The sequence below is a fragment of the Thunnus maccoyii genome, chromosome 5 (assembly GCF_910596095.1).
Source record: "Thunnus maccoyii chromosome 5, fThuMac1.1, whole genome shotgun sequence".
NCBI classification, from domain to species: domain Eukaryota; kingdom Metazoa; phylum Chordata; class Actinopteri; order Scombriformes; family Scombridae; genus Thunnus; species Thunnus maccoyii.
In genome coordinates this window covers 8,193,356-8,219,351 of record NC_056537.1, presented here as the reverse complement: position 1 = coordinate 8,219,351, position 25,996 = coordinate 8,193,356, and the positions used below count along the sequence as shown (strand labels likewise).

Below are 25,996 nucleotides of genomic sequence, written 5' to 3'. Positions count from 1 at the left end.
AACAGATAAATCTGAGGGGTCGTAAGATAATTAATGGAAGAAGAAAGAAGAAAAAAAAGTTCTGATACACAAATCTGTTTTCAGTTTTGAAATGAAACCATGTGAGAAGTTTAGAGGGAAAAATCACCATTTCTCATAGACATCTGAAATGTGACCCAGACTACACACTGCTTTTTGTAAGATGTCAAAAGGGCCAAAAAGGTTGGAAACCACTGGTTTCATCTTTAACAATGTGTTGTATTTTAAAAGCTTGTTATATTTTCCATTGTGTCAAATCCTTATCTGAAAAGTAACTAAAGCTGTCAAATAAATGTAGTGGAGTAGAAAGTACAATATTTCCCCCTGAAATGTAGAGAAGTGGAAGTATAAAGTAGCATCAAATGGAAATACTAAAGTAAAGGACAAGTACCTCAAAATTGTACTTAAGTACAGTACTTGAGTAAATGTACTTAGTTACTTTCCACCAGTGTGAATCACTGTTGTAATTCTCATAACATTGGAGAAGTACAATCAGGACATAAATGTATACAGAACAGCATAAACACTTCAATTGTCTCGCAAAAGGCCGTCACTCACTCAAAACATTATCAAAAGTAAATTAGTGCACCACTGCCACCAAAAAGATGTTTCCCTTTATCGCTGTTTAGGACAAGACAGTCAAATGTTTAAAGATCCCCTCCAGACATGTATTAAGACATATGAAAATACTCTGCGTGGAACAATAATGTGTGTCTGATATGTTTTTTCCACAAAAAAACTTCAAATGGCATCTACTTCTTCTAATTGTCTTCTATTTCCAGAATCTATGAATATGCAAATATTGTTCGTTTCAGAAGTTCAACTGCCGGATACAAGATGTCTCCTACTTCACTGATATGTCCATACTCAGTATTTGTGCACTGGAGGCTTCATTTTCCACATCACACTATAGTTGTAAGTTGAATATTGGACAAGGCTTATCTTCTAAACTAGTTGTGATGTCACAAATCATGCTGTAGGTACATGTGTTTAACTCAGATTTTCAGTGAGCACAGAGAAACTTTCCCCCTTTAGCAGAAAAATGTGAAAACAACTTTCTAGTGTCAAACCCATTCTGCACAGTGAAGCTCAAACATCCAACTGTAGGAACAAGAACATATTATCGAGTGGAGTGGGACTCCAGAAGACACTAAAATTGTGTTTCTTTTGGGTCATTTCTCACTGAGACTTAGATACAGTAACCAAGTGATAAATTCAGATATCCTCAACAGCCAACTGAAAGAGCTCATGTCAAATGCAAAAAACTGTTTCCGCAGGTTTCTCACTCTCGGTTTCATGGTTTTATTCTCATGGGCATAAGTGCTTGTATATGAAATTCGAATAAAGTTTGAACTGTAATGTAGTGTAACCAGTCATAAATCCCATGTTATAATGTTACGGCCTCCAAGTTCCCATCAAGTCCAGCACACTAGACGGCAGCTTCAGTATATTTTGCACAGAGACCAAGAAACCAACCAGTACTCCTATACTACCAGGTCCCAAGTTTTCTGTATATCAGTTTGTGGAAGGTTGATGAAACACAGCTTTTTTTTTTAAACTGAAAATGCACCATATGAGCACATTATAAACTTAATTTAAAAATGCTTTAGAGCTAGATTTTTACATGGGGCCACTTGATTGACATGATTGATCCAGTTGATATTGTACTTTTAGTGCTACAAATTCCCAAACGCATTTCCAAGTAATCAAATTACCAAAAAGCAACTGACACACAGTGAACCTAGCCAGGGTTTTTTGGGGACCGTGGAGGTCTACAGCCGCGAGAATGTACCACTTATTTTTGATAAGATGTACTTTTTTCATATATGTAACATATATGAAAAACTGTAACAGTTTCCAACAATAATACTTGTGTCAGAGCTTTGCTTATTCAGCAGATACAAAGTTAACTGTTGTGTTTGTATCTATATCATTGGTGGCTATTTGTCTCCACCTTGTGGCTGACTCAGGTTCACTGAAAATACTGATGAATAACTTCACCTTCACTTGACATACTGTACTCTATACACGGTAATATGACTTCAGAAAAATCTGACTAAGAGTACAGTATATTTCAATATGAGTTAAATGACAACTCTGTCAACCTCTAACAACAAATAACAAGTAAAAATAAACATCAAAATGAAAAGTCAGTGCAAACACTTTTATTGAACTAATTAGTCGCCACAAACAATTCTGTACAACCACTTTCCCCTTTATGTTTCTGGCATAAAACTCATGTTGAAACACAAGGAAGCTCCAGATCTAAGAACTGCAGTTTCACAGGAATCTGATTCCTGCTCCAAACTGGACCCCATCACATATCCTGAAAGGAGAGAGGAAAATCAATTAAAATCATTATCAAAAGAAACAAATAATCTGATTATTTCAAGTGCATTGGAAGTGGAAACTCACAATGACTGTGTACCTTTTGAAAGAGTGAACACGTGTGAGGAATGTGTGAACAATGTGCTACATTACTGTACTGAATAAGCTTTTGTTTATTTTGGAAGGATTTGTTTTCCAGCTGTGATAAAGAAAGGTTTTAACATTGCTCAATATTTACTCTATTTGCCTTGAAAATAACTAGTTAAAATAAAATAATTCCTAACACATAGGCCCTCAGGTCACACAACTAAACTAATTTAAGTGACACTGTGTGATGTATTTCTGGTGAACTCAATGTGATTGTTTGGTCTAAAACTGTGTTTGATTGGCAGCATTACCACCAGTCTAAATGAACCAGTTTAATGAGCAACACACCAGACTTTATATAAACCACACCAAGCAGATTAGGTGTGAGAGCAAACTCTACCTGTCGCCACTCTGGACTCCCATGGGAATGCAGTAATTAAGCTCCAGTCTGGCAATGTTACCCAAACGCAGCACGACGCCCAGTCCATAAGACCAGCGGATGCACTCTGCCAGTTTCTTCAAATGTGCTTGTGGCCCCTCCCCTAAGCAAAAGAACCAGGCAGAAAACAAGTTGACCAATATCCAAAATCTGAACCACATTTAAATCTGATAGAAAGTCTGACTGACCCAATCCCACTAAACTGAATTTGGACATACATTACATGTCAAGGTCTGGTCAATAAAACATGAAAATGGAAGCAAATCCTTAGAGAATTTTTAAAATTTGAATTATATCAGCAACTGAATACCAAAAATGTGAAATTGAATCACTACTGAATACTTAATGTTGAAATTCTCAATACTCACTTTCAAATTGTGCATTTTCAAAAACTGTATTTACAGAATATATTTCTTTTAGGGTTCTCAAATTCTTTTTCAAAAAAGGTACAAGATGCTCGATTTCAATAATAATCTAAAAATTTAAGTCGAGTCAAACTCTACACTCGGTCAAGTTAAGATACTAAAATTCAAGATGTAAAATTCAGATGTGAACAGAAGAGACACCAAGGAAATGCGATCAGGCCACAAGACCTTGCAGGTTATGGAAATAGAGCAACTTGAATATAACTTTTGAATATTAGGCATGTGAATTTTCTATGTGAATTTGAGAACTCTAAAATAAATATATACTGAAAATTAAGTTTATGAAATTGCACAACTTGAAAGTGACTATTGAGAATTTCAGACCAAATTAATAGAGAAAGATGCTTTTCAAAGTCAAATATTTCAGTGCAATAAATTCTGTGGTATTTAAATCTCAACATTGAGTATTCAGTAGTGATTACATTTGAAATTTTGGTATCCAGTTGCCGATATAATGTAAATTATTATAGCATGATTTGCTTCCATAGATGAACTCTTGACTGTCATTACATGGCTACTTATTCTGTTTTCAACTACTCACCATAGTTGAGGTTACAAAGGTTCCCGGCATTGAGGAAGAAGTGTGTTCGGAAGAGGTCACCAAAGCCCCCCTTGCCTGGTCTGAAGGGTAGAGGAGTGTAGAGATGGAGGCCTCCAGCCCAGTAGGCCTCTCCTCCCAGGTAGTCACCTGCCATACCAGTAATCCCAGCACACAAGGTTTCAATTAACCATCAAACTCTTGTCTTGTTACCAAACGACTCAGTCAAGTTAATGTCTCACCTTCACTCTGTGGGCCCATACTGTACATACTGAATCCTCTGATACTTGTGGGGCCGCCCAGGTAGAACCTAGAAGGTGGACACAAAAACACAAAACATATAGGTTGACAAAGTAGATAACTGATATTTGTATGGGTGTAGCTTGCAGCTCTAGACAGACAACTAGGCAGCAACATTTGAGAGGCCGTCTTGATCTAGTTGATAAAAGGTAAACTGGATTTCTCTACCTGTCTGCTATGCTTGTTGGCTTCTCACCAATGGGCAGGAGCAAACCGCCCCACAGTGAGGCAGAAAGGACCTGGTAGAGACAGTCAGAGATTTTGCTCAAGTAAATCAAAATGTATGCAGTGCTAAAGAAGAAATACACCATGTTTTGGGGAAATTAGTTTGTTAGACAGTTGGTTTTCTTATCTTTCATAAGCTGGTTGCACAAAAACATTCACTCTTTACATAGTCCTTAAATGATCTACATAAATAATCTTATACTTGTGCTTTGGCAAAGTAAAACAGCTTGCTGTCTTCAGTGACTTTCAATGATATCATTGTCTAAATTGCTAAAATGTAAAATGCACAATCTCACCGAGTCCCAGAAGAGTGTTTTGTTCAGCTGGATCTCAAAGTCCTCCTTCAGGAAACTGGCATCTCCACCAGTGTAACCAGCGAGCTCCTACACAACCACAACACAAACCATCAACCAGGTCCACAAGATCAGTCATATTGTCTTCAAATAGCTTATGAGGCTAAGTGATCAACAACAAACCTGATGGATCTTCAAAAGGCCACCTTTCTTGGGAAGAATGGAGGAGTTTCTGGTGTCGATGACCATGGCATGCTGAAGAAATTCAACATCATTAAAATCCACCATTCACTAACCTCTACAAGTCACACAATGTTGTCAAGAAAAATATTTAGAAACCCTGAATTAAGCACTGAAGAGTAGGTTTGGCATGAACCCACTGATTATACACAGCTTTGTGAAACATCACAGCTAATTCAAAGCCTGAGGTAAATTCTCCAATGTGAAATATATGGCAAATACCGAAAGGGATGATTTGAGAGAATGGCCGCTTTCCTCCCGGACGGCAAAAGAGGCGGTGCGAGCCAGACAACCCAGCTCTCTCCACACCCCCTCCCACTTCAGGGTTTGGTTGGTCTTCCACAGAGGGAACTGTGGATAGATGACAACAGCAGTCGTGTTAAACAAAGTACAATCCAACACATGTGGAACTGTGAGTATGGTTGATGAGGACTCATTTTGTGTTCCACCTTCAGATTCTTACACTGTGGTATATCATCAGTATGGGATGTTCATTGCACTCTATGACTCTATTTGAAGATGAAGAATTTGCTTTCGCTGTTCCTGCTTTCTCTTAACCTTGATTAGCAGTTGTCAAGAGTTTGTCAACTTCCTGAGAACAGGCATCACCGAATAACGTCCTTCAACATAGCCACCTCGAACTATTATAACTTTCAGAAGATAATGAAGACTTTCTATGTGGTAGTTAACAGATAAAACTGTAGAAAATGTAACTACTGTTAGGGTGTGACTCATTTATAATATCTAGTAATAGGGCACCAATTTTGCTTATATGGATCTCATGCATTAAATGAGCATATAGCAACCAAAATGTTTGTGACATAGCAACTCTCCTCACAACATAAGAGGCTCTGTGAAGTTCTGGGAAAGACTTCCATTAGTAACACCTCTTTCACTGTGGATTTCTCCATGACTGATTGTTGATTGTATTTACAATAATGACAATTAGTCTAAAAGGAAGTCCAAACTCTTTGTACTTTAGGGGCCCTCTTCTAGCCAAAAACTGGACTTCAAGGTCCCTATCAGAACATTTTCATGCTTTCTCTTCAGCTCATTTTGTCACAAATGTCAGAATATAATTGAAACAGCATATTTAAGAATTAAAACAACATTTTAATTGCACAAAAGGTGAACAAATAGGCACACGAATAGGAATAAATATTTACGCTCAGCTCTCCAGAGATGCCTCGATCCGTCTCTCTGAGTGAACTCCATGGAAACTGACCTGTTACATTGTACATGTTGATTGTGACACTGAAAGTGAAAACAGAGAAGAAGAAACGTCAATGCCCCGCTAGGATTCCTTTGTGATTACACAATATGTCTGTCTATAGTTACTGCATAAATTAGTCAAGCATTAACCTCCTAAATGATGGATCCAAATCTAAAGCTCAAGTACCAAATGTAACGTAAATGTAAATGTAATGTCCCACCACGACCACCGTGCCAGAGAGGGCAGTAATTAAACAGATTAATGCAATCCTAATGAAATATTTTATATCAACATTCATGTATTCATGTAACATATGGATGGTTATTATTTTGAACTTATATAGCAAAGGAATAATTCAAGTTTAGGCGATTAGATCAAGATATTTTTTATGAAGTTGTACAAATCTTACTTTCGTTCAAAGTGTCCCGGTTGGGGTTTGAAGAAGGACAGGCCGTAGGATGTCTCTTTGGTGCCGTAGGAGAACTGGAAGGTCATTTTCTCTGCCCGACCAAATACGTTAGGTAACTTCATGCCCAGTACCTGTAATTTAAGCAAAAAAAGTGAGCTGGTTTTCTTTAGATTCATTCTTCATTAAGTTGCAACCAAATTAATAAACTAACAAAAACATGAACAGATTTGAGTCAAGGTTTAATACCTTTATCAAAATAAAGTATACCACTAAAATTACACCAGTGCTGCAAAACTGGAAATTATCTTTACAGAAAGAAATTGGTAAGCCAGTGTGTTGAGGCCAGTACAACACTGTGAGAAGATCCAAAACAGTATGTGGCCTGTGTAAAAGTGTATGTTGCATTGAGCCGTCCTGGCGCTCACCATGCTTCCTTCATTGTTTCCAACCATGGTGTTGTAGCTGCCCGTCATCCGTCTCAGCTCAGTGACCTCAAAGGTCACATCGAGGCCGTTAGGAAGAGCACCCTCACCTTAGGAATAGACGACAGACATTTAATCAAAATCATTTGTTTAAAACAGCGACACATACCTCATGTGATGATGTATGTAATAGACAATTAGTAGCTGGATTTCATGGTTCAACACAGAAAATGAATCATCCTAATTTGCAGGATTATCTACAAAGAGCCTATGTATAATCATAAGAAAGTTATGTTTCTAAACAGTGCAGTGATAGAAAGTACCTCGTGAGGTGTCAATAACAACTTCAACTTTTCTGAAGATACCGAGACGCAGCAGCTTCTGTCGGGCTTCATGGGACCTTTTCATTACCTTAAACAGCACAGTGAGCCTTATGTTAATGTCAGTCATAACAAGTACTTGTAGTGTATTTGTATGTCTGTGTTTACATGCACCTACATCAATTAAATTTTTTGCCCGGAAAACATCTGCGATTTCATAAGTCAACAGGTCCTCTTTGGTTCTTCCGAGCCCGTCTATGTGCACTTGTTGGACTACAACCTGGAAATCAGGAGACAAAAAGCACATCAAGAACGTAAAAAACATTATTTTAAATGGAAAAAAATATTACAAAAATATTATGACAGTTTTCTCTGTCTATAAAAGTGTTACAATTTTTATGCCAGTAAAGCTACAATTGACTACCTTTTCAGTTTTTTTCTCCAATATTAAATTAAAAAACATTTACTTTAAATTGAATTGAAAATGTTAAATGTGATATTGATATGAGACTAGGAATCCCCCTTAATCCATAGTGGGGAGTGTGGGGACAGGTGCAAGATTAATGTAATCTAGCGAGAGTCTTGTGTAATTACTATGTGAAACAACACAGATCTTACATCCTTGTTTTCAAGAACTTCTTGCTTTGGCTCCTGCTCAATGTCTGGAGCCTCAATGTCGTCAGCGTGAACTCCCAGCTCAGGCCCCTGCATGGGCAGAGGGTCCAGGCTCTGAAACACAAAGGAGAGAGGAAAAACTAATCACAATCAAAGAGCACAGTTCAGATAAAACAGCATGGTGAATTCATTAAAACTTAAGGGACTACGAGATAAGAGCCGTTGACACGACTGAGGACACTGAGGTCATGTTTTTGGAAATATTTCAGAAAATTTGGGGGGTTAATAATGACATCAAGAGGACAAACACATATTACACATGTGTTTTTTAGGCTGATTATAACTTTTTTTTGTTCACGAAAATTGTTTTTAAGGTATAAATGCAGTAAGTAAAATAAAACTGAAAGGAATGTACTATTCTCCATCACGGATACATGACTGGCAGCAGATTAGGGCTGCAATTAATGATTATTTTTACAACCAATGAATCTGCCAATTACTTTCTTGAATAATGAATTTGTCATTTGGTCTAAGATGACATCATCAAATGTCTTGTTTTTTTCTGACCAGCAGGAGAAGCTTAAACCAGCTGACATTTTTGGTTGTTAAAATAGGTTATATGATGAATGACTTATCAAAATAGTTGCTTTCTGTCACACCATAATATATGCAGATAAAAAGAAAATATAATTGAGCTGTTGAATGAATTAATAAAATGTTGTATTTTTAAAGTAAAACTTTAACGTTTGGCGGGTGACACGCCTATTTCATTATCATATGAGCATTAGGAAAATGGAAGCTATGCTGACAAAAATGAGAAATGTTGTGCAGGAAAAATATACATAATTAAATTTGTGCTGAGACCAAAAAATAGGAAAATGAAGGAGTTAAAAAATAAAATAAGCTCGTAAAAGATAAACAGAAGAGTACAATACATTAGGTATTATTTCATTTTTTATCAATTGATTGGTGGCAAAGCAAAACACAAAAAGCTTTTTGCTTTTGCTTATAGCTATATGGACAGACTCTCAATTTTTCAAGTCTGTCTTAAAACAACAGTCAGGTGTCCATATGGACACTGAAAGAGGTTTTCCTCACTGTAATCGTCCCTCCTGTTCATACTGGCTGTTAAATGATCCCTTCAGCAGTCTGAGTTAGTCATATCAACACATTTACATTTACAGTCTCTTTAGCATCAGATTCCCTCTTTGCATTTCCTCGGACAGTGTTTCCCTGTTGAGCTGCGGCGGAAGTATAATAACAAAAAGAGGGACTTTGGCACTAAGAAGACTGTAACATTGAAAGATATCTACTTAATTTGACTAATTTGGACAGCTGAAGCTTCATATCATCTTCAGATAAACGTTTTAATACATTTTTGTACAGAAGAAGGCTGTGGATTTTGTCCTCCATCACTTACATTGTGAATACATTATGAAGTGATCTTCTAATGGTCAGTATAAACAGGAGGAATGATTACAGCAAGAAAAAACTATTTCAACATTCATTAGGGAACCTGAGTATTCCTTTAAGACAGACTTGAAAAGCTGTGAACCACTCCTTTAACCAACTGACTGAAGGTTAAAGGAAAAGTATGAAGCTTTCTGTCTTTTTATACTCCATTTTAACCATTGAACAATAACAACAAGCAGCAATATTTGTCTATGCACTCAGCTATATTTTTGACTTATCTGATATCATTTTACAACATTTTGTCAGTTTCTGAGCTCCATATATGACCTCAGTATCTCTAAAAGCCTTGTCCAAGATGAAGGGACAGGAATAACCAATTAGCACAATGGTATTAACAACACTAAGTAGTAAGAGTGCAGTAAACACGCTGACTGAAGGGAGTGGAGGCATTAAGAGCATCTAATTACACACAGCAGACACAGTGTCTCCACGGTTAGTTATAGAGTTAAAAACGGCCACATTTGACAGGGATATTCATTCAGTATCTTCTCACAGAGCTTGACAGCCTGAACCTAGTTGCATGTACAGTATGTTTGGGCCTTTTCTTGCTGCACAGTCACACAACTCACTGAACACACAGAGAGGTTAAAGTCCTAGCTGACGCGTCTAGCGCACTTTTCCTTACCCGGGCATGGACGGTGCCCATGCTGAGCTCCGCAGGGCGCTGTCCCGGTAAATATGCGAGAAACCTTTAGTGGAAAGAAACAGAAACTGATTTAACCTACAAGTAACCGGAGAAAGGCGAAGGAGCTCCGTATAAGGAGGCTGCTGCGATGTCACTTCCTGAGTCTGACCACGCCCACTACTGGTGCGCGTTCAACGCCCCAACGGTGCAAAAATAATAATAATAATAATAATAATGATAATAATAATAATAATAAAGATAAATTACACTGATTTTATACCCTTGAAGTATTATTTTTAAATTACAAGCTACTTTATTTTATTTATATATTTTTTCCCATTTTTGATGATTCAGTTTTTAAGCTGCTGATTGACGTTTAAAATGGGAAATGGAGTTATTTACTTTACTGGTTTTGTCTGTTTTTTGTTTGCCCTGTTAAGTCTTTTTTATGTATGCAGCTGGTGGTATTTCTTCGAGTGTGTGTGTGTTTTTGTTTTGTTTTTTGTAAAAATGTTCTGTTGTTTTGTTATTTGGTTTTTGTAGTTGTAAGCTATGTATTGTTGTTGTATGTACAGGATTGTTAGCTCTTGTCTTTGTACCAATATGTCCAATAAAAAATAAATAAATAACAAAGATACATTAAACAGAATATAAATAAACATATATTACTACTATATTAAATTATATTACTATATTAATTATATTATGTTATTACATTTGTTACCATCATATACAACTGCTGCCACTAATAATAATAATGTTTTTGTAAAAAAAATTTAATAAAAAAATCTATTAAATAAAATTAAAAGCTGAGTTTTGTATTCAGATTGTTCCTATGCAGATTTTTTTTTTTTTTTTTAATTAAAAAGCTGAGTTTTTTAGAAGAGCTTTTAGCTTTCATATGAAGGAAGACACAGACATAAAACTATTCCTACTGTCTTAAAGAGGGAAAAAAAAATGCCCTCATTCATGGTGGCTTGTGGCATAAAAATCCAATTCCAGGCTCTCAGGTGGATGATTAAAAATAAAAAGCCTTTAATGAATATGGGCTAACATGTTATAAATACACCAACGTTTATCTGCACACTTTCCTTCATCAAGGTGTCTTGACACACATTAAACCCGAACCGATAAGTAATAATTCCACACATCTGTGTTGAAGTGAACCCAGTACATAATGAAAGCATCTTTTAGACCACTGAGTGTGGCTGAAGCAAAACCAGACTTGAATGTTTTGACCACTAGGGACAAAACCCTGAATATACAACATGGAGACATACAACTCATAAAATGTCTCAACATGAAAGGCACCTGCAAGTACAAGACAATACATAGCTAAAAACAACATGACATGAAACATGAGAGACACTACAAACTACAACATAAAAATAACCAAATCTGATTAAATATAGAGCAGTTCACAACAGACCAGACCTTCCACCTGATATCTACTACAGGATGAGGGAATACAACACACAGTATATTGTAGTAGAACATTTTATATTTACGAGAGTAATCACTATTATACATATTGTCCATAACCATGTTTATGTTTTAGGCTTTCACACATTATGTTTTCGGCTTTTTCCCAAACTCACAGTGTCTTCTTGTTCAGCAAATGTATCTTAAACTGACCGATGGTGTTTGAATTTTGTTCTGTTTGAAAATATAAGAGTAGAAAGAGAAAATCGCCTTTTAAAACTGGATTACAAAGCAAAGATGCATTGCACCTGTTGTTTTGTTAGCTCTCAATACATCACATCATTCATCACATTTCTTGAGGAGTAGTAACCTCCAGTTTTTTAGAATAATTTTCACTACAACATACAAATGTTGCCTGTGGAAAAGGCTGGTGAATACTTCCTGAAAATGAAATTGTCTGAATCAGGAAACAGATGAAAATGAGCAGTTTATTAGCAAAAATCCTATAAAAATGTGCTCATTTTACAAAACACAGCTCCACAGAAAGAAAGCATATCAGCAAATTTTATCATGGAATAAATAACATATCAGCTGAATGGAAGAAAACATCAAACATAAATTCAAGGTTGTTTATATGTTGCTGAGCATCTCTGGAGGCCTTGAACCCTGCAACGACAAAATTAGACAAAAATTACCTTCATAATATGCTGAATTTCAACATGCTGGTGAATATTAGCTTTGGTCATGCTGTTTACATTATACAAGCTGTTCTTACGCTTCTGTTTTGAACGTCTCATGGGATATCCTGTCTTCATTTACACCCTCAGGACATTCATTAATGTCTTTTATGCCCAGTGTGGTCAGAGCTGTGGAGAAAAAGGCTCTGTGTGTTAGAGTATCTGCTCTGCCTCTCCCATCCCTTCTGTTTCCTGTTTGTCTCCAGTTTGTCTCTCTCTGCATTTGTGTGTGTGTGCTGGGCGTGGCCTTCCAGTTCCTTCTAGCATCCTTGCCTAAGTATTTTCGTGTTGTTTTTTTGATACTAAGCTTAACTATTGTTTGCATGTGCGTCAGGTTCACGCCTGCCTGCCTTCCTGTTCTCCTGCCCTACCCAGCTCACCGTCGTGTCTACAAGCTCCAGCTCTGGAACCTGTACACAGTCTGCCCAGCGTCTGCCGACAACCCTGGTTCAGTTACCTGCTCTGCTGCCTGTCTTGCTCTCCAGCTGCTGCAGCCCATTCCCCAAATCATCCTCACAAAAAGTCTACAAACAACCTTTTTTGAACTGTGGAAACATTTATGTGTCTGAGTTCTGCTTTTGGGTCCAACTCTTGTCACTGTGAGTATTTATTTTAGTCCACAGTGTCATAGTTCTGAAAAAATATATGATAGTTGGGTATATTAGATGCACTTACATGTGATGAATGAATGTGCATTATTATAAAAATGTTTTTTGATTGTAATAGAGAGAGACTGAATAAATGCCTGAAAAATAAATGTGTATTTTAAGTGGTTAGGATTTTTTTAAATTTTCATTGAGTGTATGTGGAGTATCAGTCCCTCTACCCAAGAAAGTCATGTACTATACTCACCCTGCTTGTATTGTGCAAAAGTGATGTATTTTTGATTAGTCGGGTCAAGTATCCCAAAGGCTGTGTCCAGGTTGGAGTTGTTAAACAGACTTGGCCCTCTCACACCACTCTGCTGAGACATCTTCAGCTGCTCCAGCTGCTCAACAAGAAACTCTCTAGGATTCTCTGAATGAAAGAGAAACAATGAGTGAATCCATTAATATGCAGATAAATCACGGTTACTATGGTGCACATATTGTCTTTTAGGTTATATAAGCTTAAGGGATGTGTTCACAATTTTTCAAGTCAGTCAGGAGGAAATAAACATTGGAACAGGTTTTTCTTGTTTTAATCATCCCTCCTGTTCACTTGATATGACTAACTCAGACTGCTGAAGCCTCATATAAACTTTTAAATGCATTTCCACATAGTGGATTTTGGCCCCCATCACTTACATTGACAGTGCATTTGAAGAGGATCTTTTATAGCCACTATGAACAAGAAGAATAAGTGCAGCGAGGAAAACCTCTTTCACTGTTCATATGGACACCTGACTGTTGTTTTAAGACAGATTTTTTTTTAAAAGTGACCGTGTCTTGTAACTAAATTACTAAACTGTTTAGGAAAAGTTTACAACAACAAAAATAATATGATTTAGAATAACAATATCAACAGAATAAAATGTACACTTTGTCTTTATAGAGAATATCAACACTTCATGTCCAGAGGAAAGACTGTTATTAGGAATAGCTCAACTAATCTTTGGTGTCTTCCAGCATCAGGAGTCATAATCCAACATAAATACAGTAATTTTGTAGGTTAACCTCATTTGTGACTGAAAAACTAAGTACATTTCTTGTTATGGAGTTTCCATTATCTGTAGCATGTGAGTTATAACTAGAGCTAGCTTGCTAGTTTTTGCAAAAACTTAGCTTTTTTCAGCCTTCAGCACAGGATGTTGTGTCTATAACGGAAACGAAATAAGCTAACCAGGTCTGTGAAAGAAGAGCATGCTGGTCAGGTTTTCCATGAGCTCGAGAATTTTGTGTTTCTTAAGATAATCGTCGGCTTCCTTCTCTCGCTGCGTCGCCATCTTTTCCATTACACTCTTGTTTAAATTGGTTGCTATGATACGCCAACATCCAACGGTGAAAGCACGCGCGCGCACACACAAACACACACAGGAGAGGTGCACAATTTTTCAAGTCCGTCTTGAAACAAGAGTCAAATGCCCAATATTGACACAGTTGACACTTCATAATGCACTTACAACGTAAATGATGAAAAATCCTCAGTCCTCCTTCTGTGCAAAAATGTGTTTATGAAATAAAGGAACAAGTACAGCGAGGAAAACCTCTTTCACACAAGCTTCAGCCGTCCAAAATGAGTCAAATCCAATACATCCATGGTCAAATCAAGTAGATATCTTTCAGTGTTAGTCTTTTTAGTGCCAAAGTCCCTCTTTTTGTTACTACACTTCCACTGCAGCTTGACAGGGATACACAAAGAGGGAATTTGATGCTAAAAAGACTGTAAATGTGGCAGATATCCACTTGATATGACTAACTCAGACTGCTGAAGCCTCATATAAGCTTCAGATAGACTGTGGATTTTGTCCCCACATCACTTATATTGAAAGCACATTTGAAGGGGATCTTTTAATAGCCAGTATGAACAGGAGGAATGATTACAGTGAGGAAAATCTCTTTCAGTGTTTATATGGACACCTGACTGTTGCTTTTAGACAGACTTGAAAAATTGTGAACCTGTCCTTCAACTGACTAATCATTTCAGCCCTACTTCATACATCACATTTGTAACTATAACATTTGCCACACAGTATTGACAAAATTATACTTTTATTTTTTTTAATAGAATAAAATTATTTAAGGACTTTAGCACAGTTACTGCGTTCATGTTACAAGTGTTCTCTTCCTGGGTTTACATGTTGCAACACATTCAAAGAGGATGAAGAGATACATTAACAACAGACAGATCTGAATGCATGTATATGAGTTCCTGATCCCGAGCAGCCAAATGCCAACAGTTTAGCATTTTCTGTGAGTTCCTTTAAAAGAAAAAACCAAACACACAAAATCCATTTGGAGATGTCGCAGAGATGACTCTATTCCCGGGCATGTTGGCAAAAATTGGACAGTGTCTGCCCGATTGAGTGTCCAACACACAGACGATGTATAAATCCAAATCAATCCAGCTTTTGTTCTTCTTTCAGCTGCTGTAAGGCTGCCGCAGCAGCTTCTTTTCTGACTTTGAAGCCCATTAGTTCTGTCCGGAGCTCCCCAGGCTTTGGTGGGATCTCTGGTATAGTCTGATAGAAAAACAAAAACAGCAAACATACATAAACTGTTAAACAGACACTCAAACAATAGGCCTATTAGGTTGCATGGTGTTGCATTTATGTAATTCCTAAGCATAGCTAATCAAACATAGATACTGGGATGTCACATCAACTATGTTTGATATTGGTAAATGCTTTAGTAATCTAAAACATCAACACTAAGAGTCTGGTATCAGTTAGGTGTCAGACCCTTAGAATCTGAGAGACACAGATGTTCAACATGTTCACAGATGTTCAACAATCATACAGGGAGAAACCCATTGCAGGCAGGAAAAAGCCACTGAAAAACTACCAGTAAGGGGTAAAGCAACAATCATAGGCATGTGCCATGTGAGTGAGTTATACTTGCATGAGATGTTAGACCAGCCACTGATCATAAGTAGAAATAGATATTCTAAAACAGGGAGTATAATGTTAGTAGCATAGCCGTTGCATTCATTGAGTACTACTAGTCAGGACGAACATATTTACAAATTATTAAAAACACACATTTGTCCGTTACTGATCAACTGGTTAAAAGGGTCCAGGCCCAAAAAAACCTAAATGGGCACCTCTACTATATTTACACAATACTTAAACTTGCAACATGTTCATATCTGCAGTGTGGTGACTTTCAAATGAAATGAAAATGCAAGTGAAATACAGGAGAACTTGTGCTGAATGGACATATGACATACAGTATGCTGGTTGTCACTATAAATACCACAATATGTGTATTAGTACTACACATCAGCCAGAATGACATGTACATGACTGATGTATGCGTCCGTATATATATATATATATTTTTTTTTTTTTTTGCATTTTTTTTTTTTTTTTTTGTTGCATTTGCTACACTTCACAAAAACATTATGTCTCCACAATTTGCAATACCTACAGAAAACACAAACAGATCAGTGTGAAAAAAGGAGGATTTTGTCCCTCACCAGATCAGGTAAGTAATATTGGTGGACGACCTGCGCTCCAGCAAACATAGACAGTACACTGGCCCCGAACATCCTCAGGTACCGAGGCCACGACACACCTGCAGGCATCTTCGCAAACTGATGGGATTCGACTCAACCTGGAAAAAGAGAGGAAAACGACTGATCAGACAAGATATACTTTATTGTCCCCTCAGTGTTGCTGCATCACATCAAAACAAATTACTTCTATGAGCCAGAACAAACATGATTTCAACTCCTTTTCTGACAAATAGTTATTGTCTGCTAAAATTGTAACAGCAGCTGGTTAATTGCTACCTATACCTGTCACTTTAACATATAGATCAAAGGATAACAAACTTTTTAAATAGTTGTGTCTGCCTGTCATTAGGACCAAATACCACTGGACACAAAATAATTATTTTACACATCATCAAACTGAATACTGGGATTATGTACACAGAAAACAGCAACTCCGGACATAAGTTAGCAATGAGGTTTTCTAACTATGTTAAATTCACAATTTTCATATAATAAATGTACAAAATGCATGTGTACATATCATACATGCACATAGATGCTAACCACCTGCACTATAACAACTCACTGACAGGGAAGCTAGCTGCTAATGTTTGGTAACAGCTATCATGGCTAAAAGTTTGTAGGCTAGAGACTATTGAAAGAACAACAGACATGAACAAACATGAGCTGAAAGCTTGTAAGAATATACCTTTGTTTATTTCACTGACACGTTGGTAAACAGCCGCAGTGTGAAGCTGATTTTCACCATCTTAAACCCAGATGTCTGTCATTGGGACGCAGAAACAGGTCACGCTGTTTAGCTAACACAAAGATATTTTTTTAACAGAGTGATGAGCGCTCACTCTGCCCCTTTTTACAGATACCACCAACGTAAAGATTCAGTGTCCCGTTGCGTCGCCTGTTGATGTATTTTAGGGTTGTTAAAATGTTGCTTGGGGAGGATTGTGATTGCTTTTTCAGATTCAATAGAAAAAATACTTGATTTCTAGTCCACTATTTTGGGGCTTTAGTCTACGTTAAACAGATTATTTCCAGTGGAGTGATCCACTGTCTTAAAACCTACAATCTTTGGCTGCTACGCTCTTCTACAGTGACAATTGACGCTGGTTCTTCCTCACAGTCGAGATCTGTCGCCACCTAGTGGTGGTACATGAGCCCATACAAAATACAGTATGTACCAACTGGTACTGTGCCTGTTTTATTGAATTAAAATACTCAGTGCTATTTTTGAAATACATGAACAATTAAAGGACAGGTTCACAAGTTTTCAAGTCTGTCTGAAAACAACAGTCAGGTGACCATATGAAAGAGGTTTTCCTTTTCCTTTTCTCCTAAAAGATCCCCTTCAGATGCACTTTCAGTGTAAGTGATGGGGGCCTGGGTAGAGTGGGAACAGTGCCCAGGGTGCTGGGAAGACAGCAGCTAGCTGCAGCTGGTCCCAGGTGCCCATACTAGGGGGAGCAAGTGGGAGTACCGGTCAGGTGCTTCAGTGGGATCTGGGAGGCAGTAGCTCACTGCGGCTGGTCCAGGTTCACATCAACCCTATACCCTAACCTTAACCTAACCCTAACCTTTACCACTGACCCAGAAATCAGCATTTTACATTGTTTCACACAAGTCCCCCAACTTTTTGGAAGTACAATGCCAGTGGTGGAAGATGCACTCAAATCCCTTACTTAAGTAAAAGTACCAATACAGCAATGTAAAAAAAAAGTGCATGAAAAATCCTCCAGCTTGATGTAGTTTAAGTACTGCAGTAAATGTAGTGGTTGGTCCCTCTTACTGATATATTATTATATATGACATCATTAGATTATTAATACTGAGGCATCAGTGTGTGAGCAGCATGTTACTGTTGTAGCTGCTGGAGGTGGAGCTAGTTTCAACTACTCTATATACATTTGTACATGTAGTGGAGTGGAGGTATAAAGTAACATCAAATGGAAATACAAGTACCTCAAAATTGTACTTAAGTACAGTACTTGAATAAATGTGCTTATTAAAGTTACTTTCCATCACTAGTCTAACCCCTGATGGTCTCATTTAATTACCAGTCTAACCCCTTCTGGTCTCATTTAATTACCAGTCTAACCTCTGCTGGTCTCATTTAATTACCAGTCTAGCCTCTGCTGGTATTACTTAACTACCAGTCTAACCTCTGCTGGTATTACTTAACTACCAGTCTAACCTCTGCTGGTATTATTTAACTACCAGTCTAACCCCTGCAGTACACCGTTACCTCCCAGCCGACAGGTGGCGGTAAACCTTCACTCGACCTGAGGAAAAAGGAAATGTTGAGCGTTTAAATGGTCTTTGTTTTGAGAGGATCCCCTGCCCCCTTCGTCTCATTATTTGAAAACTAAAGAACAAAATGTATGACAGGTACGTTAGTTTGAGAATATACCTTTACGTTTCGTTCATATAGCGTTAAAGGTCGCCTGCGATTTACAGACATCTGTCGAGCTGTGTGACGTTTGACAGCTAACTGTTAGCTAAAAAACCTGCGTCCATCTGTCTTCTTTGTGCCAGCTATGCATTGTATGTACTGTAATCTCCACACAGCTCACATTCCCAGTTTCTACTAACATTTGGAAGCAGAATGAATCTCATTGTATTCAAATAAGTCAACAGTTAAGATGGAGGAAAACCAGTATACATCATTGACGGTTCCTACGGATTATTTCCAGCAGTGGTGAGTTGGTGCTGGAGGTGGCAGGTCCTGGGAAACTTACCATCTTTATCTCCCCCGACGTTCTTCATTTCATGCATGAGATGGGATAAAATATATAAAACACCATTTGACACAGGACATCATACATTAAGCCTTACATTAAAGATTGTAGCAAGTGATAATGTAATTACAAAGGGTTAATAACTTGTCAAAAATGCGATGAAATCAAATTTTAAATAGAAGGAAAGCAGAGCTGCAACGATTAGTTGATTAATCAATTGACAGAAAATTAATCGGCAACAATTTGATGATCGAATAATCGTTTTAGTCATTTTTTTTAAGCAAATGTGCTAAAATAAATAAATAAAATGTGTTGGTTGCAGCCGTGATGCTTTTCTTTGCCATTCTTGATGGTAAACTGAATATCTTTGGGTTTTGAACTGTTGAATTAAAAAAAGACATTTAAAGACGCCACCTCTGGGAATTATAAGGGTCATTCTCACTGTTTTGTGACATTTTATAGACAAGACAATAATTGACAGATTCATTGATAATGATAATAATCATTAGTTGCGTCTTGAGGAAAGGCTAGCTCACACTGTGGGCCTGATAGCTTGAGTAATCACATAACTACGTTATATAAATAGTATTTAATAATGATTGTTTTCATTTACTCTTAAGTGAGAATACTGTATTTTCTGCTTTTGCCATAGCAGTTTTAACACATTTAAAGGGACATTTCATAAAATGTTCAACAGGTTACCACATTATCCAGCAGTTATTACATCCTTACTTGCTACAGGTTTCATAAATACATCTGCAGTGGCTCTTACTATTTTGTCAATTGTATAATGATACAGTCATAAAGCAGCCTCTTCACATTAGTGTTTGACTTGGAGTCAACTTCATAGGAATCACAACCACAGTATTTTTTTGCAAGTTGTTTGTGTTGTTTGTATTTATGTCTTCATTCCATTGTAGACAACCGTGTCAAAGCAAACATCATATTTGTCTGTTTATTGTTGGTAAAAGAGCAATTTGTGGGTGTAATGAGTGAGTGTTCCAGGTTATATGCTCAAAACTGATCAAACAGCCACAATCAAAAGAGGAAAAATAGCTTGAGAGCTTGTTTTACATATTGATAAGTGTAATGAATGAATGCAATGCAGAGAATACAAACAGGTGTACACATCACAGCATGTTTGTTTGTAAGTATTGTGTCTTGTAATTTTCACTTTTTCACGCACCCCATTAAACACCAGACATGATTGAGCTTTTCTTGCTGTGTCCGGGTCCTGTTTCGTTGTCTTCTTTTGCTCACCTTCCTCTTCCTTCTATCTTTAACCTTCCTCCTCCTCCTCCTCCTCCTCCTCCTCTCTCCTTCTCTCATGCACCCCTACTTTTCTAGGTACCAGTCAAGCCAGCAGCACCCTGAGGCGCAGCATGTGATGTCGTATCACAACATGGGCCACTACACAGAAGGTCCCAGAGATGAGCCCGTCATGACCGAGCTGTCCGTCCACCGGGAGCCAAGTCTTTACCAGGAGCCTTTCTACCAGAACCACCCCCCAGCCCCGGGTCACTACCAGGAGCCAGTTTACCAGCAGAGCGTCAGGGAGCAGCAGCACCCTCAGCATCAACATGCAATACAGCAGCAAGAACCAAGTTTTCAGCACCAACCTCAGCCTGCTGGTCCAACTCAAGGTACGGAAAAGGTTATTGATCTGACTGAGACTCTGGATGCTCAACACATTTCTCCGTCAGACCTAAAACAGATATCTATCTGTTTATTACCTTGTTCTTTTTTGGCATACTATTCTGTTAGCCTTTAATATGTTGTGTACATGTTGCATGTTTGGCAAAATAGTTGATTGACAGTGATTCTCTGTATTAATTCAGCGAACTAATCTTGCAGTTTAAAGGGCAAAGTCCAGTACAAACTAAAATTGATTAATTGAGTGCACCGGTATGTAAACATGCAGTAATACACACAGTTTTAGCTGCAGTCGTTTAATTTAAACCCATCTTTTTACAGCTGGTAAAAAAAATGATAAAATGTAACTCAGAATTCTCTTAACGGCTTGTGTTGCAAAGGTTTTGCAGCAGTTTTTATTGTTAAAATAGTTTTATGGATATTTACTTCCAATAAGTTGATTAGAATGAGAGCACTGTCATTTCCATGTTAATTGTTTGGTCTATAAAATATCAGAAAATGTTTAAAAATGTTGATCGCTGTTTCCCAAAGTCCAAGATGCAACTTAAAATGTCTTGTTTTGTCCAGACGGACAGTTCACATCCCAAAACTCTTGTCTACTGACAGTCTACTGTCATAGAAGACTAAAGAAACCAGAAACTATTTACATTTAGGAAGCTGGAACCAAAGAATTTTGGCAATTTTTCTTAAAAATTGACTCAAAACAATCAATCGACAATTAATTAATGGACTAATTGTTGCAAACTTATGAACTCCAATATCTTTATCATTATCCCCTGTATTTTCCCTAATAATTATGATTGTCTTTTTATCAGTCACTGTCTTAACATCAACACATTCATCCTCTCTGTCTTAGTTGTGACGCCGGGGAAGAAGAAGAGAGGCCGGCCTCCCAAACAACAGGCAGAGAACGGCGAGTCGCAGGAGGAAGAGGATGAGATCGAGGCTGCCAAAAAGGCCAAGAGGATTCTCAACCGCTTCAACGGCATGTCAGTGGCTGAGGTTATGGCCAAAACCCTGCCAGACGTTATTACCTACAACCTTGACATTTTGATAGTGAGTTATTTACTGAGTTATAAATAAGAATTTATATATTTTTTTTATTTGTATAAGTAGTAGATTGGTGTTGGTGTTTGTTCGAATTGTACAAGGAAAATCGCACAATTTAAAAAAAATATTTACAAACCATGCATCTGTGTTGTTAGGTTTCAGTCACAAAACGCTGTAGTTTTTAGGTCTGTTGCTATGGTAACCCCTTCATATTTCTCCTCAGATTGGAATTAACCCAGGACTATTGTCAGCCTTCAAAGGACACCATTACCCAAACCCAGGAAACCATTTCTGTAGGTTGAAATTCAATTTCATTACTGACTACAGGGAATAGATGCTAGTATTCACTAGACCCAGACCCATCATCCTGGTGTTGGGTTCATCATTATGAATGCATGTTATGCAGCTCAGATTTGTTAAAAAAACTCATCATTTAAAATGTATTCTAAAGGATCCAGAGATGCCACAAAATACCAAACTGAATTATGAAGAAATGTTATAAAAGGATACAAAAATAACATCAGTAACTTTCAATTCGATATATTGGTGAAGCCATAAAAATGGTGTCTTGGGTTTGAATATTTCACTCGATATAGAAATGATGTAACTTCAGTGATCATCAGTCTACAGCAGTGGTTCTCCACCTTTTTTGACAGCCCTGTCTGATGAAGCACTCCTTCATCTGCACCAACGTTATGATCCAAATGTGTTCAATTATGTTGATTTTAAACTATATGATATTTAACTATCAATGATATTCAAGTGGATATTTTTTATCTTTCAATACGTAGGTCAGTTTGATTAAGTTTGCATTCCTACTACTGCCACTTAGAGGCAAAAGCTGAACGTTTCAACCATTTATTCATTAGTTTTAGCTTGTTTCAACTTCAACTACACACTCTCAATCACAACATGTAGTCTTCAGGTGTTACAGCTTATTCATGTATGGATATGTTTTTAAATCAAATTGAATAATCTCTGTTTTTGTCATATTAGTTGAGCACAATCTTTCTGGTTGGTAATCTTACGTTTTCCTGTATGTTTTGGGCACCATTTAATTTTATACTGGTTTACGCTGTCACTTTACCTTCAGCATGTCAGCACATTCATTTATTAAAAAAAAAAAGTTCATTGCCCAAATTTGATTAGCCAATACATTCATCATAGGATCACTAAAATGTGCTGATAAACTGCACCTTGTTTTGCGTGCTGATACTAAAGATTCAGTGCAGCGACAGTAACTGAAAAGGTCCAGCGTGTTTTGATAATAACAATTTGCATGAAAGTCACTCGGCCATATTGAATTTGCAACTCCTCTTTTTGTGTCCAGGGAAATGTCTGTTTCTCTCTGGTCTGACCGACGAGCAGCTCAACTACAGCCACGACCAGAGCCTGCCGGAGAAATACAGCATCGGCTTCACCAACATGGTAGAGAGGACCACACCCGGCAGCAAGGACCTCTCCAAGTAAATAATAAAACACATTTATATCTTAAAAACTATATAAATTCAATTTAACTTAAAAACTATTATTAACAATTACAAATTAGTCATGTAGTTGATGCTTTTATTGAATCTAATGATATAGAATTAGTGCAACAGTAGACTATGACTGAATTTTACCAACAGTGAGGAATTTTTGGGTACAAATCACCCAATGTAATCCAGTTTGTACCTTGAAAAAAAAGTATAGAAAATATTTGTCTGGTTTTATGTTTTTGTCCCAGTAAGGAGATTCGTGAAGGAGGTCGACAATTACTTGACAAGCTGCAGAAATATAAGCCATTAATAGCAGCTTTTAATGGAAAAGGTAAAATGATGGAAACACTGAAAGTACTTTACTAGTTCATTTTGTCCATTTCTGTTGGAAATATTTATATGGTTTATCAATTAAAGTTTAACAGTTACATTTTTTTACAGGTATTTATGAGATCTTCTGCAAAGAAACCTTTGGTGTGAAGGCAAAGAACCTCGAGTTCGGTCTTCAGCCCTACAAAATCCCAGAAACTGAAACGGTATGTGACAAACTTGGATCACTCTGAAATATACTCAACAATATTTACAACCAGTCCATCCCTACAGCATATTTTCTTCCACATAGGTTTGCTACTTGATGCCATCGTCAAGCCCCCGCTGTGCCCAGTTTCCCCGTGCACAAGATAAGGTACATTTCTACATCAAGCTGAAGGAACTGCGAGACCAGATGAAAGGTTTTACACCCAGCCGTGATGTCACAGAGACCCAGTACTCATTCGATCTGCAGTTGGCCAAAGGTAAACATTTAGTACATTACTCTTTGGCTATATAGTAAAGTTAAAACATCAGGTATCAGAGGTAATTCTGTGCCTATTATAGACTTGAAACATAACCAGGGTTGTCATTTTAAAGACGTATTTAGATGAAGATCTAACTCCTTGTTGTTGTGTTTGTTCTGCAGAGGACGCTAAGAGGATGGCAATCAAAGAGGAGCAGGTGGATCCAGAGTATGAAAGCTGTAGTGGGCTGCATGAGAATATGAGGCAAAGCAGCAACTCCTCCAACTAAAAAAAAGACGGCGGAGAGGAGATAAAACAGGCCTCGTCTGCTGTAGCACACAGGTATCGTAGTTACCAAAGATGTCGTTCTAATTAAGGGTTGAATTGCTTTGTTTTGGGCGGCTCAAGAAGTGATGCAGTCGTTTGTAGAGAAGTTTCACATGGTTTTGTAAACGATGCAAGTCTCCAACATTTCATCTGTGTTTCATCTATGATTGATTACCTATTCAAGGCAAGTTAGAAGCGTTGAGTTGATTTTTAAAATTAAATGATACTAACATGACGTGAATCAATCTGACCCATTCTGCTTGTCAGTAAGTTTACACAGTTTGCAGTAAATACAACACATAGAACCCATGCATGGTGATTTAAGACATGTTTTGGGTGTTTTCTTGAAATTAAGTAATAACAGTGTATTGGTCAATGACTTAGAAATGTCTTCTACAGGCAGCATAAGTAAGTAAAGCAAGTAAAATGTATTTATATAGCCGCTTTTCACAGACAATAGTCACTAAGTGCTTTACATGAGCATGATGCCAAAAAGAAACACAGAGAAATACACAATCTGTAATAAAAGCACACAGTAAAAAACATTAAAAAAAGTGAACAGAAAAATACACAATAAAACATGGAAATATAAAATGTCGACGTCTTACAGGATTACTCAAACGCCTGTCTAAAAAGGTGTGTTTTCAGCTGCTCTTGAAATGAATAAGCAGAATCAGCAGACCTTAAGGCTGCAGGCAGAGGTGCCGCGGCCTCAAAAGCTCGATGGAGAAAGTTAATCTATCTTTATTGTGGTATCTTGCAGAAACGGACATCGGAGGCCAGTCAGAGGACCACATGGCACGAAACCACTGCAGCTGAAGATGTTTGTACGACAGATACCAGATATCAGCTGTAATAGTAGCATCAGTTAGGGTAACAAAAACGCTCTGATGACCTCACAGGAGAAGAGGAGTCATACAGTTTCCAGGGGCACTGTAATATGACGCACAAGGGAGAAAGTGCCCACAACAATTATGTTTTTTTTTTACAGACGGTGCATGTTTTTGGTGTTATTTTCTATCACTATTTATTGCATTTTGTATTGTATGTCTGTCCAGTGACTTATTTTTGTATTTTGAAAGAATGACATTTTATGATTTATCAGCTGTATAAATAAGTAATTGTACTCTGGGATTTCTAATCTGTAATTACAGAATCATTAAATCTCTTCTAAAGCTGGCTCATTTACTGTCGTATTGTTTTAAGTCAACCATGTAAAGCCATAATATACTGTATAACCAATAACATAAGGAAAAACTAGACTTCTCCTGACAACATAAGACCTCACAAATGATGAGTAATGCTTTGTCTTGGGTAGAAAGTCAGATTTTCAAAGCTCTATGTCAAGAGGCTGAAGACTTATTTTGATGATTCACTCATCAAATCAGTTTAAACCGGCGCATGTACAGTAGTGTAGTTGCTGAAAACAGACAGAAAAGCTGGAAAGAAAGTCTGGCATCTCAGTGAAACATTAGTTATTCCAATAAATATTAATACAGCGGGCTAACAGACTTCCTGAATCAACAGTAAAGTATAAGACCGCTGTTTAATCCAGCCCATGTTTTGGTATCAAAGCTTCTGTTTTGAGAAACATAAGCAATGTTTCACTGAACTTAAAGTCCCCCACCACTCAAAAATATGTTTTTATTCTTGTTTATTCAGTTGAATGTTTGAGTTTCACTCTGCAGAATGATGT

General features: G+C 37.4%; 4 protein-coding genes across 11 annotated transcripts; 1 reads left to right on the top strand and 3 right to left on the bottom strand.

The window, feature by feature from the left end:
* Positions 1-2,167: 2,167 nt before the first annotated feature.
* On the bottom strand, positions 2,168-10,129 carry samm50 (SAMM50 sorting and assembly machinery component). Of its 2 annotated transcripts, none has more exons than XM_042411960.1 (15): positions 9,971-10,129; positions 7,876-7,986; positions 7,436-7,537; positions 7,261-7,348; positions 6,941-7,047; positions 6,516-6,646; positions 6,060-6,147; positions 5,116-5,244; positions 4,837-4,908; positions 4,657-4,743; positions 4,304-4,374; positions 4,078-4,145; positions 3,839-3,994; positions 2,834-2,975; positions 2,168-2,344 (listed from the first exon to the last, which is right to left on the bottom strand). In XM_042411960.1, the coding sequence occupies exons 1-15, from the start codon at positions 9,989-9,991 to the stop codon at positions 2,299-2,301; spliced, it is 1,419 nt and encodes a 472-aa protein (XP_042267894.1). In that variant the 5' UTR covers positions 9,992-10,129; the 3' UTR covers positions 2,168-2,298. The 2 variants fall into 2 exon arrangements, with proteins under 2 accessions (XP_042267894.1, XP_042267896.1); XM_042411962.1 differs by having other exon boundaries at positions 3,839-3,985; positions 9,971-10,128.
* Positions 10,130-11,854: 1,725 nt separating this feature from the next.
* si:dkey-42p14.3 (EF-hand calcium-binding domain-containing protein 10) lies at positions 11,855-14,118 on the bottom strand. Its single transcript, XM_042412426.1, has 4 exons — positions 13,951-14,118; positions 12,982-13,146; positions 12,168-12,258; positions 11,855-12,058 (listed from the first exon to the last, which is right to left on the bottom strand). The coding sequence occupies exons 1-4, from the start codon at positions 14,060-14,062 to the stop codon at positions 12,013-12,015; spliced, it is 414 nt and encodes a 137-aa protein (XP_042268360.1). The 5' UTR covers positions 14,063-14,118; the 3' UTR covers positions 11,855-12,012.
* A 684-nt stretch (positions 14,119-14,802) lies between these two features.
* On the bottom strand, positions 14,803-17,113 carry c5h12orf73 (chromosome 5 C12orf73 homolog). The gene is made up of 3 exons (XM_042412313.1): positions 16,973-17,113; positions 16,246-16,382; positions 14,803-15,289 (listed from the first exon to the last, which is right to left on the bottom strand). The coding sequence occupies exons 2-3, from the start codon at positions 16,351-16,353 to the stop codon at positions 15,167-15,169; spliced, it is 231 nt and encodes a 76-aa protein (XP_042268247.1). The 5' UTR covers positions 16,354-16,382; positions 16,973-17,113; the 3' UTR covers positions 14,803-15,166.
* A 1,457-nt stretch (positions 17,114-18,570) lies between these two features.
* On the top strand, positions 18,571-25,479 carry tdg.2 (thymine DNA glycosylase, tandem duplicate 2). Of its 7 annotated transcripts, none has more exons than XM_042413061.1 (11): positions 18,577-18,822; positions 18,909-18,976; positions 20,364-20,659; positions 21,526-21,725; positions 21,943-22,012; positions 23,050-23,185; positions 23,446-23,528; positions 23,639-23,733; positions 23,820-23,991; positions 24,156-24,315; positions 25,064-25,479. In XM_042413061.1, exons 2-10 carry the CDS (start codon positions 18,921-18,923, stop codon positions 24,260-24,262), a joined length of 1,215 nt encoding a protein of 404 aa, XP_042268995.1. In that variant the 5' UTR covers positions 18,577-18,822; positions 18,909-18,920; the 3' UTR covers positions 24,263-24,315; positions 25,064-25,479. The 7 variants fall into 7 exon arrangements, with proteins under 7 accessions (XP_042268997.1, XP_042268993.1, XP_042268995.1 ...); XM_042413060.1 differs by having other exon boundaries at positions 18,591-18,666; positions 18,847-18,976; XM_042413062.1 differs by having other exon boundaries at positions 18,619-18,666.
* Positions 25,480-25,996: the final 517 nt, after the last annotated feature.